Below are 18,781 nucleotides of genomic sequence, written 5' to 3'. Positions count from 1 at the left end.
TGTAATTTTTACTATATGGTACATATTAGTTATTATTATTCATTAATTATATTATTTGGTTTATGAACTTTATAGATTCAGCTTAATAGAGGCGCTGCTTTTTTCTTTTTTGTTTGTCATATATATATATATATATATATATATATATATATATATATATATATATATATATATATATATAACAAACAGAAAATAATTAACAGCGCCCCTATTAGCACACACCTGTATCCTTGCAAAACAAATCCCACACTGTGGAATGATGTACCCAGCACAGATGTCTAACAATACATAATATCGTGGCAGGAAACTAAGTGAATTGTAAGTTACAAAAATTGAAAATAAAAATATACATAAAAAAATTTCAATAATGAAAAAATAATATAAAGATATATAAAAAAATGTGGGTTGGCAACAAAAACAAAATAAAAGGAAAATATAACTATAAAAATTGTGTAAGTCTCTTAATCAATGTTGACAATAAGAATATAGAATGTCCATACAAACCCTTAAAAAATGAAATTGCAGTCCTGGGCAGCTTAGATCTTGGGCTCACCAACCTCCCAACGATACCTAAGAGAAAAAAAAGAAAAGAAAAATCCGCTGAGACGGATGAAACGCATAGGGTCACGTGGTACAGGAAACTACGGTGGCCAAGCAGCTCAAGCTCCAGAGCACAGACGTCAGTTCCTGCATCCTGCTACTCGATCGGTGGAAGATTGTATACAGCCAGAAATACCTACTATCCCTGCAGAGGTGAAGGAAAAAGGTTGTACCGGCAGCATATCCCACAGCAGAGCTGATTCACAGCAGCTATATTTGTATGCAGATGGAAGACCTCTGAAACTTGGACGTCGGCGTGGTGCATGGGCTTGTCCCATAAATTGCTTGATTTTATTTGACAAAGTGTGAGTTGGCAATCGTCTGTTCATGGCAAATTAAAACCCTTTATTATCTGATTTTACACAAGGATCGGGCGCTTTTTCTTTTCTTTTTTTCCTCATATATATATATATATATAACACAAATGTATTATTGACAGGTAGGGGTAATGGCAGGTTTAACCTTTATTAACAGCAGCAATATTTACCCGTACCGTCACATTGCCCATGTATGATATTCAACCAACTCCTCACATTCACCTATTTAAAGGAGGCTATTTACTAAAGCAGTGTTTTTCAACCCTATCATCCCTAAAGGGTTCCCAGTAATTTTTAGGCACTTTCAAAATTGCACCAAATACAGCTGAACTTACAATGCATCTAATCACAGACACGCTATTAGAGAAGGTTGAGGTTCCTTACAATGCATCTGATCACAGACACGCTATTAGAGAGGGTCGGGGTTCCTTACAATCTCAGACACACTATTAGAGAGGGTTTGGGTTCCTTACAATGCATCTGATCTCAAACGCACTATTAGAGAGGGTCGGGGTTCCTCAGAATTTCACATAGGGTTCCATAATCGAAAAAAGTTTGGAAACCACTGACAAGTCATCATCATCTCTCCTCATCATCCTTCTCTCCCCCTCCTCCTCCTCATCTCTCCCCCTCCCCATCATCATCTCTCCCCCTCCCCATCATCATCTCTCCCCCTCCTCCTCCTCATCATCATCATCATCATCATCAGCAGTTCTCCTCCTCATCATCATCATCATCAGCAGCTCTCACCCTCATCATCATCACCAGCATCTCTCCCCCTCATCGTCAGATCTCCCCCTCATCACTGATTGGCTGTCTCATTATCTGTTCTGAATTAGAGCCCAGAAGAGAGGTAAGAGAACCACTGGCGTATGTGATAATAATACTAGCGTCTATGGGTATTAGGCCGTACTTATAGTGACAGCGACGCAACGTTGCTCGAAAACAAATACATTGCCACCGCGTGCGCTTATATTGCGCGCGACGGCGACGGAGCGACGTTGACGTCGCGGAAACTGGAAGCCGACAAAATTTGATTTTTCAAGGGCTGTCGCGTCACATGACGACCCTGGAACAAATCAAATTGCCGGAATCCCGCGACCCCGCAGCCCGGCGAAACATAACTTTCGCTGGTGGCGACGGGTGACGTCACCCGCCGTCACCAACAACGGCACTATAGGCACGGCCTTAAATTTGAGGAGTATTTCAGTATCATACACAAAGTATACTGCTGCAGGCTGAATGGGATTCACCAAATAAGTAAACATACATAATTTATATAATGCAGACCACATTTAAATGCAGATCAGAATTGAGAAAGCACAAGACCGCTCTCAAATTATTGATTCTTTAATGAGTAATTTATAAAAAAAAAAACGTTTTTGAGGGTGATTTGTAGGAGTTAAGGACATAACTGTCTTCTGTTCTCATCCTTGGTCTGAAGTGGGTGAACCTAGTTCGAATGGTTGTCACCTTGGGCAAGTCACTTTATCTCCCTGGGCCAAGCAACAACAAGAGATTGTATGTTCTTCAGGGCAGGACTCATTGGACCTGCAAAATTATTTGCACAGCACTAGATATACTATCCGCACTATATAAGAAAAAACATTGTTGTAATATTCCGAAACGGCTTTATATCAATGCCCAATGATTTCCTACATGGAGAGTGGTATATCCATAATAATAAACAATGCCAGCAAAGTGATTGTCAGATGAGTTAAACACAGTAATAGACACATTGGTTACATTCTCTCGTTTAATTCCTTGAACATGCTGTGGAGATGCAGTATTTTCTGTTCAATTCCACGTTTTAAAACAGCAAAATGTGAAAAATCTTATATGTTTATTTTTTTAAAAATAAATCCGTTCTGTAGTATTAGATAATACTGTCTGCATTTTTTTGTAACTCCTATTGCCAGTTTTAATTATTTTTTAATGTACTGATCATCCTTTGGTTGCTACAGCAACCATTTAGAAAGTCATATCCACTTCTTTTGAAACCGGCTCTGACACCCACCTTTTGTTGCGGTACCCTTTGGCTACAAAGTATCACAAACAGAACTGTTGCTGTGTTTCTAATATTACTCTGAAAGCTCTAACAATAATGTGTTACACTTAATAATATAATGTTTCATATCAGCTGCAGCATGTCACAGACTGCAGCACACAGTTAGTAGGTGGCCATTTCGTTAGGCACACACTCAGGATTGTCACAGATTTATAACAGGAGCACCAAACGATTGTCATCTTAGGAAAGAAGGTATAATTATATCAAAAGAAATAGTCCACATCAGTCTGATAAAAAAGACTTTCACGTGGTTAGGTAGCTCAAAGACTGACCTTAACCATACAGATCTGTGAGCTCAAGAAGTTTTGGTTTAGTGGTCACACTTGTCGTCAGTAGAATAGCCTAGATATATTGCACAGCGCCAAAGCACAACTACCTGAACCCTGCATTGTAATAACTTTGAAAGACAGGTAATAAATAGTATGCAGAGGATGAGAGAGGGGAGCAGATAGTGGAACAAGGGGTCAATTCATTGTTCGTTAGCTGTAGATGCTAGAACTTTGGACTAGTGTAGCCAGAACTGGTTTCTGGCTATGTCTGCCCTCCCTAGCAGTAAGCCCTGGTAAGAACAGGCCTGCTAGGATCCATCATGGGTATCCCCACTCACAGCAGTGCCCTTGAGTGACAGGGGAGTAGGTGGAACTAGGCCTGGGTTCTATTTAATCCTGGGTCAGACCTGGTGCCCTACTCCCACTGTACTTAGGGGCGTTGCAACCCAAATTTAGTTAGTGCCTCTCCCCACTTGATAGAGGCAGGTCACCTGCATATTGGCCTTCCCTGTTCCTCTTCCCTTTGGGGGAGAGTGTGTGTACCTTTCCCCTGACCCTGTTAGAGTGTCAGGGAAGAGCAAGGACTGCTGCGGGGCCCCTTGACCCGTAGCGTAGGTCCAGGCACCATCCTCCAGCTGGATAAGAAGCCAGAGACTGTATGGAGCAGAAGACTGCTGTGACTGTGTGGCTGAACAGAATAAAACCGTTCCAGTTATTCATACCTCCTGCCTGGTGTGTAATCTTTCCGAGGAAGGAGAGGGGATTGTGTTCTACCGTAGGAGATTGCCTCCATACATCTGGAATCTGCGGCAGATGGAGGCGCTGTACCCCTAGAGATTAATGTCTGGTATATACCGCAGAAGCCAGTCCTGGGTCCCCAAGAACATCGGCGGATAACTCAGCAATTCTGTGAGTCTACAGATAACATGCACCAAACACCTGGAAATGGCAGAATCTCAGAGAGGGTGGGGGAAACACTGTTACACTATGATAAGGGACATCTGTCCACTCCAGTGATAGAGACGTGTATCTCTGAATTAATTAGCTCTCACCTGCCCAGCACAATGAGGGAAGCAGCCTTCGGGCAACGTGGCATCAGCGATACGCTTATCACTGTGGCTGGCCAGCCTTGCCCTTGAAGTCCTTGAACTTCATGTCCATCTTGGCTAGGAAGGTGGCCTCAGCCATGTCCTGGGAGCTGACACTCCTCATCCAACATCACTAAGATTCTGCACCCTGAAGAGAGATGACACCAAACATACCATGATAACTAATATGTAACATAAGGGGGGATTCCCATAACACAAACGCGTTTAAATTGTGTTCAAGATCAATTGTGTGATGATTTTGTTTAAGAATGTACAAGTAGTGTGTGTATGTGATGGTGGGGCTGCTTACTCAGCATGCTGACTCACTGCGTCCCTGCAGAAATGCTTCTATACTCCAGCATAGCACCGTAGCTGCAGCATCAAATCCATTACAATGTGTGCTTACAAAATATTTGCCCTGTGTGACACTTATACATGATTACTGGTAGGATGGTTCACCCATAGAAAGATGTCTGTCCGCTTCAACAACAACACACAGGCTTGTCCCCCTGTGGCCCTGCTTCATGGTGTGTGTATACTGTACAGTCAGGAGAGTCATTACACTGCCTGCAAGCATTCCCTCGGCCTGTGATTCCTCCCGCGCGCTAGGGGTCGCTGCTCTCTCCCCGCGCCACTCTATCCTCGCTCTCACCTCGCTTGTCTCTTCCCCTCTGTTCATAGTAACGGCCCGTCCCGAACTTTCCTGTCAGCGGCGGAGAGTGGGGTGTGTATATACGTGTATATACTGTATCTATATCTATATCTACCCTGACCGTGTGTGTATATATCTACCCTGTGACCGAGGGGACGTCCCGAACTTTCCTGTCAGCGGCGGAGAGAGGGGTGTGTATGTATATCTGTATATATCTACCCGGGGGGACAGTGTATATATGTTCCCTGACCGAGGGGACACAGTGTGTTTATATGTGTATATATCTACCCTGACCGAGGTGACACACAGTGTGTGTGTATATATCTACCCTGACCGAGGGGACACAGTGTGTGTGTATATATCTACCCTGACCGAGGGGACACAGTGTGTGTATATATCTACCCTGACCGAGGGGACACAGTGTGTGTATATATCTACCCTGACCGAGGGGACACAGTGTGTTTATATGTGTATATATCTACCCTGACCGAGGTGACACACAGTCTGTGTTTATATGTGTATATATCTACCCTGACCGAGGTGACACACAGTCTGTGTTTATATGTGTATATATCTGCCCTGACCGAGGTGAGACACAGTGTGTGTATATCTGCCCTGACCGAGGTGACACACAGTGTGTGTGTATATCTACCCTGACCGAGGTGACAGTGTGTGTATGTATATCTGCCCTGACTGAGGTGACAGTGTGTGTGTATGTATATCTGCCCTGACCGAGGTGACACACAGTGTGTGTGTATATCTACCCTGACCGAGGTGACACACAGTGTGTGTGTATATCTGCCCTGACCGAGGTGACACACAGTGTGTGTGTATATCTACCCTGACCGAGGTGACACACAGTGTGTGTGTATATCTACCCTGACCGAGGGGACACACAGTGTGTGTGTATATCTACCCTGACTGAGGTGACACACAGTCTGTGTGTATATCTGCCCTGACCGAGGGGACACACCGTGTGTGTGTATATCTACCCTGACCGAGGTGACACACAGTGTGTGTATATCTACCCTGACCGAGGTGACACACAGTCTGTGTGTATATCTGCCCTGACCGAGGGGACACACCGTGTGTGTGTATATCTACCCTGACCGAGGGGACACACTGTGTGTGTGTATATCTACCCTGACCGAGGTGACACACAGTCTGTGTGTATATCTACCCTGACCGAGGTGACACACAGTCTGTGTGTATATCTGCCCTGACCGAGGTGACACACAGTCTGTGTGTATATCTGCCCTGACCGAGGTGACACACAGTCTGTGTGTGTATCTGCCCTGACCGAGGTGACACACAGTCTGTGTGTATATCTGCCCAGACCGAGGTGACACACAGTCTGTGTGTATATCTGCCCTGACCGAGGTGACACACAGTGTGTGTGTATATCTGCCCTGACCGAGGGGACACACAGTGTGTGTGTATATCTACCCTGACCGAGGGGACACACAGTGTGTGTGTATATCTACCCTGACCGAGGTGACACACAGTGTGTGTGTATATCTACCCTGACCGAGGTGACACACAGTGTGTGTGTATATCTACCCTGACCGAGGTGACACACAGTGTGTGTGTGTATCTACCCTGACCGAGGTGACACACAGTGTGTGTGTATATCTGCCCTGACCGAGGCGACACACTGTGTGTGTGTATATCTGCCCTGACCGAGGCGACACACTGTGTGTGTATATCTACCCTGACCGAGGGGACACACAGTGTGTGTGTATATCTACCCTGACCGAGGTGACACACAGTGTGTGTGTATATCTACCCTGACCGAGGGGACACAGTGTGTGTGTATGTCTGCCCTGACCGAGGTGACACACTGTGTGTGTATATCTGCCCTGACCGAGGTGACACACTTTGTGTGTATATCTGCCCTGACTGAGGTGACAGTGTGTGTGTGTGTGTATGTATATCTGCCCTGACCGAGGTGACAGTGTGTGTGTATGTATATCTGCCCTGACCGAGGTGACACACAGTGTGTGTGTATGTATATCTGCCCTGACCGAGGTGACACACAGTGTGTGTGTGTATATCTGCCCTGACTGAGGTGACACACAGTGTGTGTGTATATCTGCCCTGACCGAGGTGACACACAGTGTGTGTATCTCTCCTGACCGAGGTGACACACCGTGTGTATATACAGTCATGTGAAAAAGATAGTACACCCTCTTTGAATTCCATGGTTTTACATATCAGGACATAACAATCATCTGTTCCTTAGCAGGTCTTAAAATTAGGTAAATACAACCCAGATGAACAACAACACGACATATTACACTGATTTATTTAACAAAAATAAAGCCAAAATGGAGAAGCCATGTGTGAAAAACTAAGTGTACCTTATGATTCAATAGCTCATAGAACCACCGTTAGCAGCAATAATTTGAAGTAATCGTTTTCTGTATGACTTTCAGTCTCTCACATCGTTGTGGAGGAATTTTGGCCCACTCTTCTTTACAACGTTGCTTCAGTTCATTGAGGTTTGTGGGCATTTGTTTATGCACAGCTCTCTTAAGGTCAGCCACAGCATTTCAATCGGGTTGAGGTCTGGCCTTTGACTGGGCCATTGCAACACCTTGATTCTTTTCTTTTTCAGCCATTCTGTTGTAGATTTGCTGGTGTGCTTGGGATCATTGTCCTGGTGCATGACCCAATTTCGGCCAAGCTTTAGCTGTCGGACAGATGGCCTCACATTTGACTTTAGAATACTTTGGTATACAGAGGAGTTCATGGTCGACTCAATGACTGCAAGGTTCCCAGGTCCTGTGGCTGCAAACACAAGCCCAAATCATCACCCCTCCACCACCGTGCTTGACAGTTGGTATGAGGTGTTTGTGCTGATATGCTGTGTTTGGTTTTCACCAAACGTGGTGCTGTGCATTATGGCCAAACATCTCCACTTTGATCGTCTGTCCAAAGGACATTGTTCCAGAAGTCTTGTGGTTTGGTCAGATGCAACTTTGCAAATCTAACCATGCTGACATGTTCTTTTTAGAGGGAAGAGGCTTTCTCCTGGCAAACCTTCCAAACAAGACATACTTGTTCAGTCTTTTTCTAATTGTACTGTCATGAACTTTAACATTTAACATGCTACCTGAGGCTTGTAGAGTCTGAGATGTAACTCTTGGGTATTTTGCAATTTCTCTGAGCATTGCACGGTCTGACCTTGGGGTGAATTTGCTGGGATGTCCACTCCTGGGAAGATTGGCAACTGTCTTAAATGTCTTCCACTTTTGAATAATGTTTCTCACTGTACAATGGTGGACTTTAAATTGTTTGGAAATGGCTTTATAACCCTTCCTAAATTGATGGGCAGCAACAATTGCTTCTCTAAGATCATTGCTGATGTTTATACTCCTTGGCATTGTGTTAACACACATCTGAATGCTCCAGACCAGCAAACTGCTAAAACTTCGGCTTTTATAGAGGTGGTCAAACTTGCTGATGATCAATTAATCAAGGGCATTTGATTAGTAGCACCTGTCTGCTACTTCGCATCTTAATTCCTATGGAAGCAGTAAGGGTGTACTTAGTTTTTCACACATAGCTTCTCCATTTCGGCTTTATTTTTGTTAAATCATGACACGGTGTAATATGTCATGTGTTGTTGTTCATCTGAGGTTGTATTTACCTAATTTTTAGACCTGCTAAGGAACAGATGATTGTTATGTCCTGATATGTAAAACCATGGCCATCAAAGAGGGTGTACTTTCTTTTTCACATGACTGTGTATATCTACCCTGACTGAAGGGACAGTGCGTGTGATATGTGTTTATCTACCCTGATCAAGGGGACACCATGTGTATATCTACCCTGACTGAGGAGACAGTGTGTGTATATATGTGTTTATCCACCCTGTCCGAGGGGAGAGTGGGTGTATATCTACTCTGACTGAGGGGACAATGTGTATATATTTGTGTGTTTATATCTACCCTGACCGAGGGGACGGGGTATATATATTATATGTATGTGTATATGTATGTATGTGTGTATTTCTACCCTGACCGAGGGGACAGTCTATGTGTGTATATATCTACTCTGACTGAGGGGATGAGGTGTATATATGTGTGTATAGCTACTCTGACCGACGGGGCAGTCTGTGTGTGTGTTTGTATCTCCCCTGATTGAGGGGACGTGTGTGTGTGTCTATTTATATTCAGGGTGACTGAAGGAACTGTGTGTATATCTACCCTGACCGATGGGGACAGGGTGTGTATGTCTGTTTATGTCCAGGGTGACAGAGGAGACGGGCGTATAGGTGTTTATATCCACCGGAGCAGAGGGGACGTGGTATGTTTATACCCACAGTGAGTGTGTGTGTGTATACCCCCAACCGTGACCAGGGGGGGGGGGGCGTGTGTTTATAGCCACGGTGACGTGAGGGGACGGTATGTGTATAGATGTTTCTGTAGGGTCCCCCTCCCATGGTTCCACAATCCTATTAAAATTCACCAAATAACAGTCAGAACACCACCATAATTTCCAAGGAGAGGCAGGAGGAAAACGTGGCACAACTTGGCACTTTAAACTAATTATTTACATCTCCTTGTAGTAATGTCAATCTCTATACATGTCTGTGTGAGTCCTATCTCCAACCCTTCCAACTGCCCAATTCCCCATTCAAACTCCAACTGTTCCCCCTCGAGCCCAGCGCTGGCGGCTCCTGTGATGGCTCCAGGCAGAGCAGCTAGACTTTGCAAAGTGTCAGGCAGTACTAGTGTTGGACCAAGTCCTCATTTATAAAAAAAAACCAAAAAAAAAACCGGGTACCTGGCCAAAATCAATGGTGGTACCCGGTTACCCGGTTTGGCACTTACCTGCAGAGTGGTGGCGACATCTAGGACCAGCAGCAGCGGTCCTGTGGTGGTGGCAGCATCGGAGGTGTCTTCAGCCGGCGGGGGAGCTGCAGGGATCCCTTCCACAGCACCGAAGCAGGTAAACAGTGTCTGTGTGTGAGCCGCCGGGGAACCACGTGACCGGAGCAGGAGACTCCGGCTGTCCAATAGGAACACTCCGTCTTCTGCTCCGGTCATGTGGTTCCCTGGCGGCTCACACACGCACTGTTTACCTGCTTCGGTGCTGTGGAAGGGATTCCTTCAGCTCCCCCGTCGGCTGAAGACACCTCTGATGCTGCCACCGCCACAGGACCGCTGCTGCTGGTCCTAGATGTCTTCGTAAAGGTAAGTAATAAGATTATTTCTAGCTGACCTGACATTACCCGATGCCGGGTATTAGCTGGCGCCGGGCCCACTTCTCAGTTGCCGGGTCCGGGTAATGTCAGGGTAGCTGGAAATGTGCTGGGTAATTCCGGGTACTTGGTACACCACAAGGCAGTACATTTCTAGCCACAGTGGCGGTGTGTGTGTGTGTGTGTTTCTATCCGTGCGAACGCCGTGTGTAGATGTTTATATCCATTGTGACTGAGGTGTGTGTTTACATCTATGCTGACTGACAGGACTGTGTGTAAATCCACGGTGACTGTCTGTGTGTGTGTGTGTTTATATTCATGGTATCACACGATCCAGGGGGAGCATAAGGGAAAGCAATATAAAAAAGAAAACACTCTTAAGTGCAGATGTATAAACAGTGCTGGGAATAATCCTATCAATCTTGGCTCCTATGTTATTCCTACTCACAAGAAATAGGAGTTTTTCAGGCAATAGAGATCAGTAAGCAGATGAAGAAGTACCACTGGCCTCCGTCACTCAGGGGGTGTACCTCAGCGAGAGAGGGAGAAGAACGCACGTAGCACAGATCTGGCAACAATTTCTTTTATCGACATAAACTTATAAAATGCACACTTGCAGTGTATAAGAATAAAATCAGCATTGCAGCTTATAAAAGCTAAGTGACGCGGCCTGGACGAAAGCCCACACCGTCTCTGTGCGTTCTTCTCCCTCTCTCTCGCTTTTTTATATTTCTTTCTCTTATGCTCCCCCTGGATCGTGTGATACAAGTTCTACCAGTTGGGGGAGAGTGAAAACAACCCCACCGGAGGGTTGAAGCAGGGTTTTTTTTACATTAGATTGTACATTTATTTTCCACTTGTGAGTTTGTTTTTGCACTGGAAATCACATTTAGTCACTTGGTATCTATAGGGCTTATAGCACCTTTATTACACCTTTTTTGCACATTTATATTCATGGTGACAGAGTGGGACGTCTTGTGTAGGTGTTTTTTATCAGAGGGAACGGTGTTTGCGTAGATGTTTGTCCAGTGACTGGGGGTGGGGAGGCGTGTGAGTAGGTGTTTATACCCACAGTGACCAAGGCGTGTTTGTGTAGTGGTGGTTGTTTTTTTATTTTTTATTTAATGCAGTGCTTTTATAGATGGAGGGAGACAGTGGTCATAGCATGTACATATTTATATACAGTATGTGTCTATGAATGCAAGCTCATTTTTATAACGTTTTGTCTATTATGGCCTTGTACTGGACCCCTGTAGTCCTGTTCTTCTGTGGACCTTTGATAACCCAGTCCAACACAGGTGCCAAGATTACCTTTACATGTTTAAATTGGCAGCTTTTAAGATGATGTCTTAAACTGCAGGTTACAAGTTGTCATGAAAACTTTAATGACTCCCATGGCTGACCTGATAACGAACATTTTCAATGCTGCCTTATCTTCATTTTTATTATCACAATGATGCTATCAATTGCCCAATATGTACTGTTACAGATACATTGTGACCTAGAGAGAAACACTATTGTTATCCTGAAATATAGATACTCCAAAGATACACACACCGTGGGATTCATAAGTACCCTGATACAGCGAAGTCCAGATTTACAGCATCTGAATCTAGTACTGAGACCACCCTGTGAGATCCAGAGGAGACGCTGAGACAGCACCCAGTACTCAAGACAACATGACAGAGGAAGCAGTAACTACTCCTGCACTGTGAGTACATCATACTCTGTACTTCTGAATCTGTAATACTTGACACTGTTGTTCTCCTCCCCCCCATGTCTCTGTTTGATAAGGACCCCAGAAATTTCCAGAAATCTGGGATTATCGAAAACCTGGTTTGTCATGCCTAAATACACTAATAGAGCTTATTTTGTGTTTCTCTGATCTTCAGTGGGGTTGTTTGGGCCCACTTCGTTCCGTTGTGCTGGACCTTATTTTGGTTGTCATGCCTAGTTCATTTCAATTCAACAATTTGCATACAAAATATCCCCTATTAAGCACGCTAAGATGAACCTCTTTGAGTGATTAATAATAGCACCCTTTTTTGAGACATATCAGTATTGTAGCTGAGCAGGGATACTCCATTTAATATATCTTCATGAAAGTTAAATTATAGCTTTCGCGGGTGACGACGGTGACAGTCATCGGTCTCGTCACCAGCACTATAAGTGCGGCCTTAGGCTGCGCTTATAGTGCCGGCGACGTCCCGTCAAAAGAAATGCATTGTCGCCGGCGTTTAGTCGATGGCGACGGAGCAACAGTGCTACCAAAAAGCTGGTACAGTAGTCACTGATATATATATTTTTTTAAATTTGTTGCTACGGTCTCCCCTTGCGGACAATCAGAAGCTTCTCTGTGCCTCTGCCCTCTCCTTTTTCTGACATCACTGGCCTTGTAGTTAGCAACGTCGCCTAAACTTTAAATATAACTTTCGCAATGGCGACGGGTGATATCGGTTGCGTTGACGGTACTATAAGCGCGGCCTCGGAGCTGATCGTATTTTACTCCTTTCAGGACATCAGGGACAATTCATATTTAAGGGCCTTGTAATAGTTGTTGTAGGACTTTTATGCCGCTAGACATTCTATGGAAGTCCCAGTCTTTTGGTTCACTTTAGTGCTTTGAGGAACTGCATATTTAACACGTTGTACTCTCGCAAAGTGAGGATGGGACACAATATAGAAATGTCATACAAACCCTTTTCCTCTCTCTTCTAAATAAAGATGTTACTACAGTATCTCATTCTGTATTTATAACCAATTATAGATTTATATATCCATTAAAGTATTTCAGCTTCTAGGTCTTCTCACTTTGCATTTATTTGGTTGTCTTTCCCCAGATCGTTTCCTGACAATTACATTGATGAAGATCCACAAAGATCCCTGCAGGTGAGCACTTGTTCTGTTATCTGATCTGGTCGCTTTGTCCTCTACTTATATGCTGTCTAACCTTACCCACCATCTTGCAGCTGTCCACCTGGTGACCTTTTCCTGGTGCCACCTTAAGAAAACACCCATTGTCTTTATAAGTTAAAGGTAAAAAAACAATATTCAGAAATATGAAGGGATGGGGGGTTGGAGTTCAAAATTAAGAAAAGAGGGGGTGGATGTGATCAACATTTAGATAACAAAGGCTTCATGTTACATACAAAGCAATTGAAAGAGAAGACACTACAAATATATAAAAAGGAGGAGCGTAAATGTGAGTGCTTTTTGTTTTTAACCTCTTGGTAGCTGGAAGGAGCTGTAATGTCTTTTAGCCGCCTATCAGCAAATTGTTTGCACTTGGAGGAAAAGTTGTTACTGCGTGTAGCACACGATATTTATTTTTTCTCTTCTGGTTTTGTATTTGTGTGCAACCTTTTCAATGCCAGAAGGGTTGCGACACCAGAGTCCTGCTTGTCTCAACCATGTGCTCGCAAACGGCCAAGAGGTCCGTTTAGATCACAACCCTACAGGATCTCAAAAGGTGATGTGTGCCAGCCCGTTAAATGGGCAATCCTTTCTAGTGTACAAATAGCAGTGACATGTTTAACAGGCTAAATCAGGGATATAGCTTTATTCTACTTGTTTGCCAAAACCTGCCACCTAGCATCTTCATATCCCATTTGTTAACATGGTGAGCAAAAACTTCGGAGCTAATTGGTTAACTTCCTTTCTCCTTTTTTTTGGTAGTGTTTGTGGCTATACAGACTAAACCATTTCCTTCTCCTCCTTCCTCACGTTATGTCACCTTTTTGTTAAGGACAGAATTGGATGGAGGTGGAGGAATTGCTTGGTTGACAAAACAGCCCCTTATTCAGAGGCCTCAAAGAGGAATTGCACACTAGATTTGGCTGCTTTTCTTTAGAATTTAAACAAGTTATTTGTTTTAAAGAAGACAATTCGATTTGTTAAATTATTAGCTAAATGTTCTTTGATCATCAATTAGTGTGCACCTCTTAGAAAAATGATGCGAACCCTGTATCAGATCTTATCCAACCATAAGTGTTCTGCTTTTATAACATTTTACATCCTTCGAGTGCCGGCACCCGCAATCATATGACCACATCTCTGAAGCGGTCACGTGATGGAAGGGGAGGAGTCACCCCCCTTCAGTTCCCCATCCTACCCTAGCAAAACTTGCATTTTCTTTTTTTAGCGGCCCCCTGAGTGCCAGACAACATGACATAGCAGTTATTTCATGGGGCACTCAAAGGGTTAAAGAGTATATTTTCTACATGACTACAGTGTTTCATTTTTTGGGGGGAGGGGCTTGGTGGTTGTTGTATATTATTACCCCAGTGTACAAGGTAACTAGAGGATTCCTGAGCGGGCACTTCATGTTTCCCAGACATAATTTCCATCTCGTCTCATTAGCACGGCAAGGACGGGAGGTTATTGTCATTATTATTTTTTAACATTGTAACTATAAATCTATGGATGGAATGATGAGCATAATTTGTTATTTTTGTAGAGCTATTTTGTGTAATTGGCTTCCTTAGAATGGAAGTGTTACTCAGGCTGGGGCCATGGTACTGCAGACTGTGCGGGGGCGTCCGCACGCTGAGCGAACAGACTGCCTGAAGTGTTCGTGTCCGCGCGAAAGCAGGAGGGGGAGCGAGTTGCGTGAGAAATCAGTTCAAACTGATTTCTCAGCGCGACAGACAGGTCAAGTGAGCGGTTCGCCCCATGAGGGCGAACCAGCTTTCGTGACGTCACTAGGAACGCCCCCAGGAATGAGCCCCACGGCCCGTCCAGCATGGCCAAGGAAAGCACACGCTTTCCCACAGCCTCTGCGCGCCGCCACACGGGAGAAGGCACCATGGCCCCAGCCTAAGCGTCATCGCATTTCTCAGAAACATATCTCTCCCATTCCCATTAATTTTTATTAAGTAATTATTTTATATTGAATGTTGTTTTTTCTTTTTGTTTTATAATTGTATCCTGTCTTTTTTCCCCCTCATTACTCCCGACACTTTATGAAAAACTATAAATATTAAGTTTAGTACATATGATTGAAACCAGTATTTTTTTTTTTTTTTTTTTTACTTATGCTTGTATGTGTTTTGATTAATGTTATCTTCATAATTAATGTGTAACAGTGTTTATCCAAGAGGGATCAAAAAAGTATCTCCATAGCACCCGGCACTCAATGCTGGATAATTTATTCTGGACGACAATATTCCAATAGGGAAAATTACCTATGTTTAACAAATGTATAGGGAATTAATGACCCTTGTACCAATAAGTCCCAAGAAAATAATAAATTTTCAAGGCTAGCTACCTCCCACCATATTTTTGCCCTTGAACTGTAGGTTCTATATAAATCTCTGAAATATCCATTGATATCAGCTGTGGGAGCTCCCTCCTGAGATATGGGGTTGGTGGAAAAGATTTCCTTGGCCTCATCCAGCCAATTGCTTAACTCCTGTCCTTCAGTAAGGAAACTTGTCATGACGCTATAATAAAGGTGAGTGATCTAGGGTATTTAATAATAGCTCTTTAACTCCATTGAGTTGGGAGCTGATCTCATGTAGACAGAACAGAAGCTGTTCCAAAAGACCTTCACTACTATAAAGGGGATGAGACCGCTCGTCCAATAATACAATCTAAATTCTAAATAAAGTGAGCAGGTGCTCGGAAGGAATAAGGTAGTCAATGTGTAACAGTGTTTATCCAAGAGGGATCAAAAAAGTATCCCATAGCACCCGGCACTCAATGCTGGATAATTTATTCTGGATGACAATATTCCAATAGGGAAAATTACCTATGTTTAACAAATGTATAGGGAATTAATGACCCTTGTACCAGTAAGTCCCAAGAAAATAATAAAGTTTTATTAGTCTAAATACTTGTTAAAAACACACATATATGCATCATTCAAAACTGTTAAAAAAAACCCATTCAGAGGTGGCTGTTGAAATAAATAGCACTACAGTGAGCTATCTATCATAGATAGGAGATCAAAATGATTCTCATATATGTTTAGCAGTGAATCATGCCATTGGGTGTATCATAGAGAGTTAGTTGGTGACACCTTATATCAATTGATTTAGGCTAGTAAATATAACATATATAGCATAAATGCATCCAAAATCTTGTCCCTCTATGCGCTGACCCTATAGGTGTGCTGGATCTGCTCTGTGAGCATATCATATACACTCGGTGTTGGAGGTCTAGCAGTGTTATCACCTATTAATACAGCATAAATGGCTTGAATAAATTCAGGGAGCGCATGTGGGTGGTGTAACAATTAGTTGGTAGTAACACCTTTTATCAATTGATTTAGGCTTGTAAACCTGACATATACAGCACAAATGCATCCAAAGTCTTGTCCCTCTACACGCTGACCCTATATGTGTGCTGGGTCTGCTCTGTGAGCATATGGTATACACTCGGTGTTAGAGGTCTAGCAGTGTTATGACCTACTAATGCAGCATATATGGTTTAAATAAATTCGGGAAGCGCATGTGGGTGTCCAGATCTTAAATTCAACCCCACAAAAGCTCCGTGACCACGGCGGGTCACACACTGAGTCTGTATCAAGACTCGTTGCGGTATACAAGCCTGTCTTCTCTCTATGTATGGCTGATCACTGGGAACTCGCCACCTCTGATGACGTCAGCTAGTGACGTCTATTCCCGACGACCGTTTCGCGTAAGGTTACGCTTCTTCAGGGGAGGAGGAGTCTCATCCTGGGCTTAGTGGTAAGTATTTAACTATTTTTTCAATTGATACTCCCGCCACTCTTTGCGTCAGGGGGCAGGGTTATACCCGTGATCCTTCTACACGGCTGTTAGATATCATAACATCGACATTCGATTCCCTTAATAAAGAAATAAATAAACTGTTACAGGTACTGACTGCGTTGTCACATTGTGTTTACATTTTTTGGTCCGTGCCTCCGTGGTTATATGTATATACAGCATAGTGTCACAGTTGCTGTAGGCATATATAGTGGCAAAAATGGCTAGCTGTCTATAGTGTGATAGTGGCTATTTATTGGGATATATTCCTAGATGTAATTAGGATACCCCTAAAAGGAGTTGGTGAGTATACACAGTAGGGATCAATACTGATCGATGCCGATCAAATCCGATCCTATGATCAAGTTAGTATGGCAGCGGAAAAAGATGGCATTACATCAGGGATCTTAGCAATAACTGTGTAGTGGTTTATACTTAGTGGTTGGTCCTGGGTAAAGTATGTATAGTGGTTCCTAAGGACAGGTTAAGTATATGGTGTAGGAGTGAAATAGCCCTATGTTGATCTGCCCAAAGGCGGTCAATGCAGATCTTAGGTTAACTAATACTTTATACCTGGATCCCCATGTCGTGAGGTTATATAACCTTTGGATATTACCTAAATATTTATGGGATATGTAATAACAAGGTATAATATTCCAGGGCAGGGCTGTGAATCTTTATTATATAGACTATATCTATAGTGCAGAAATGAACAATACTTGTAGCATCATAGTGATTCCTTGTAATAAATAATAGTGGTATAAGTAAGTGTATGATGTAGGAGTGGTGCCGCTAGTTGGATCTGCCCATATACGGTCAATACAGATCCTTAAAGTTTACTGTATACCTGGATCCCCATGTGTCCCCAATAGAAACAATGTTCTCCAGTGATGTAGTGAATGCTAAATTGCTGTGTCTAAATCTATAGTGCAATACTAAACGTTAAGTGAAGAAGTGAGGTACATATATATATAAAAAATAAAGAATAAAAATTGTAAAATTAAAAGGGGATCATATTGATCTCCTTGCTAAGTGAGTGAATAGTGAATGTGAGGATATTCTATCTGTTTATATATGTTCGTAACCAATCCTAGAATTTGTCTCGGATCCCCATGTTGCCATTAGGTGACGTGAGGCCATGTTGGATTATATGATGGTGTTCTTGTCAGTTTCCATATGTACATACATCCATATTCCTACATTACAACCATAATGTATGGTCAGGTAGTTAGGCCCGACCCATCAAATGACCTAAAAATAGGTTCCACTGCCATGTGTTAATATTTACCAAGAGATTGCAAATTGTTACAGATAGGATGAATAAATGAATCCTTCATTGAGTCCCAAAGGGGAGAGGGTATTTAGCTGGTATATCCATCGACATTCTTTCTGTAACAGTTTCTTATCCCACTCACCCCCTCTGGGATCTCTCGGTACACATTCAATCCCACTAAAGCGCATCACACTTGGGCCACCTTTATGATCTTGTATTATGTGTCTCGCCACTTGTGTGTCAATAGCATTTCGGACACTTCCCACATGTTCCAGAACTCTCGTTTTTAGTGGTCTGTAGGTTTTTCCCACGTATTTTCGGCCACAAGCACACGTCATTAGATAAATGGTACCACACGTGAGACAGTTTATGAAATCTTTGATTTTGTAGATAACCGTGTCAGTAGCGTTTGTAAATGTTCTTGATGTTGGCATAAATTTACAGGCCTTGCATCTACCGCATGGGAATGATCCCTGCGGTTTGTTTCCTAACCAGGTTTTTAGTGGTGGTATTTTAAAATGGCTGTGTACTAGCCTGTCTTTTAGATTGGTGTTACGTCTACACCCTGTAGTAGGTC

General features: G+C 43.2%; 1 protein-coding gene and 1 long non-coding RNA gene across 4 annotated transcripts in view; one reads left to right on the top strand and one right to left on the bottom strand.

The window, feature by feature from the left end:
- Positions 1-498: 498 nt before the first annotated feature.
- LOC142491087 (uncharacterized) lies at positions 499-4,874 on the bottom strand. The gene is made up of 3 exons (XR_012800274.1): positions 4,653-4,874; positions 4,307-4,490; positions 499-570 (listed from the first exon to the last, which is right to left on the bottom strand). It is a non-coding gene; the product is annotated as an uncharacterized LOC142491087 (long non-coding RNA).
- A 101-nt stretch (positions 4,875-4,975) lies between these two features.
- SUGT1 (SGT1 assembly cochaperone of MIS12 kinetochore complex) overlaps positions 4,976-18,781 on the top strand; it is a 57,275-nt gene continuing 43,469 nt past the window's right edge. The window contains exons 1-3 of one of the 3 annotated variants that reach the window (XM_075591055.1): positions 4,976-5,066; positions 11,740-11,914; positions 13,044-13,092. In XM_075591055.1, the coding sequence (XP_075447170.1) occupies positions 11,883-11,914; positions 13,044-13,092 (81 nt within the window). In that variant the 5' untranslated portion in view covers positions 4,976-5,066; positions 11,740-11,882. Of the gene's footprint in view, positions 5,190-11,739; positions 11,915-13,043; positions 13,093-18,781 lie in introns of all 3 variants that reach the window. The other 2 variants (XM_075591054.1, XM_075591056.1) reach the window with 2 other exon arrangements.

Source organism: Ascaphus truei, chromosome 3 (assembly GCF_040206685.1).
Source record: "Ascaphus truei isolate aAscTru1 chromosome 3, aAscTru1.hap1, whole genome shotgun sequence".
Taxonomy (NCBI): domain Eukaryota; kingdom Metazoa; phylum Chordata; class Amphibia; order Anura; family Ascaphidae; genus Ascaphus; species Ascaphus truei.
The sequence above is the reverse complement of the archived record's forward strand: the minus strand, read 5'-3'. Positions and strand labels throughout refer to the sequence as shown.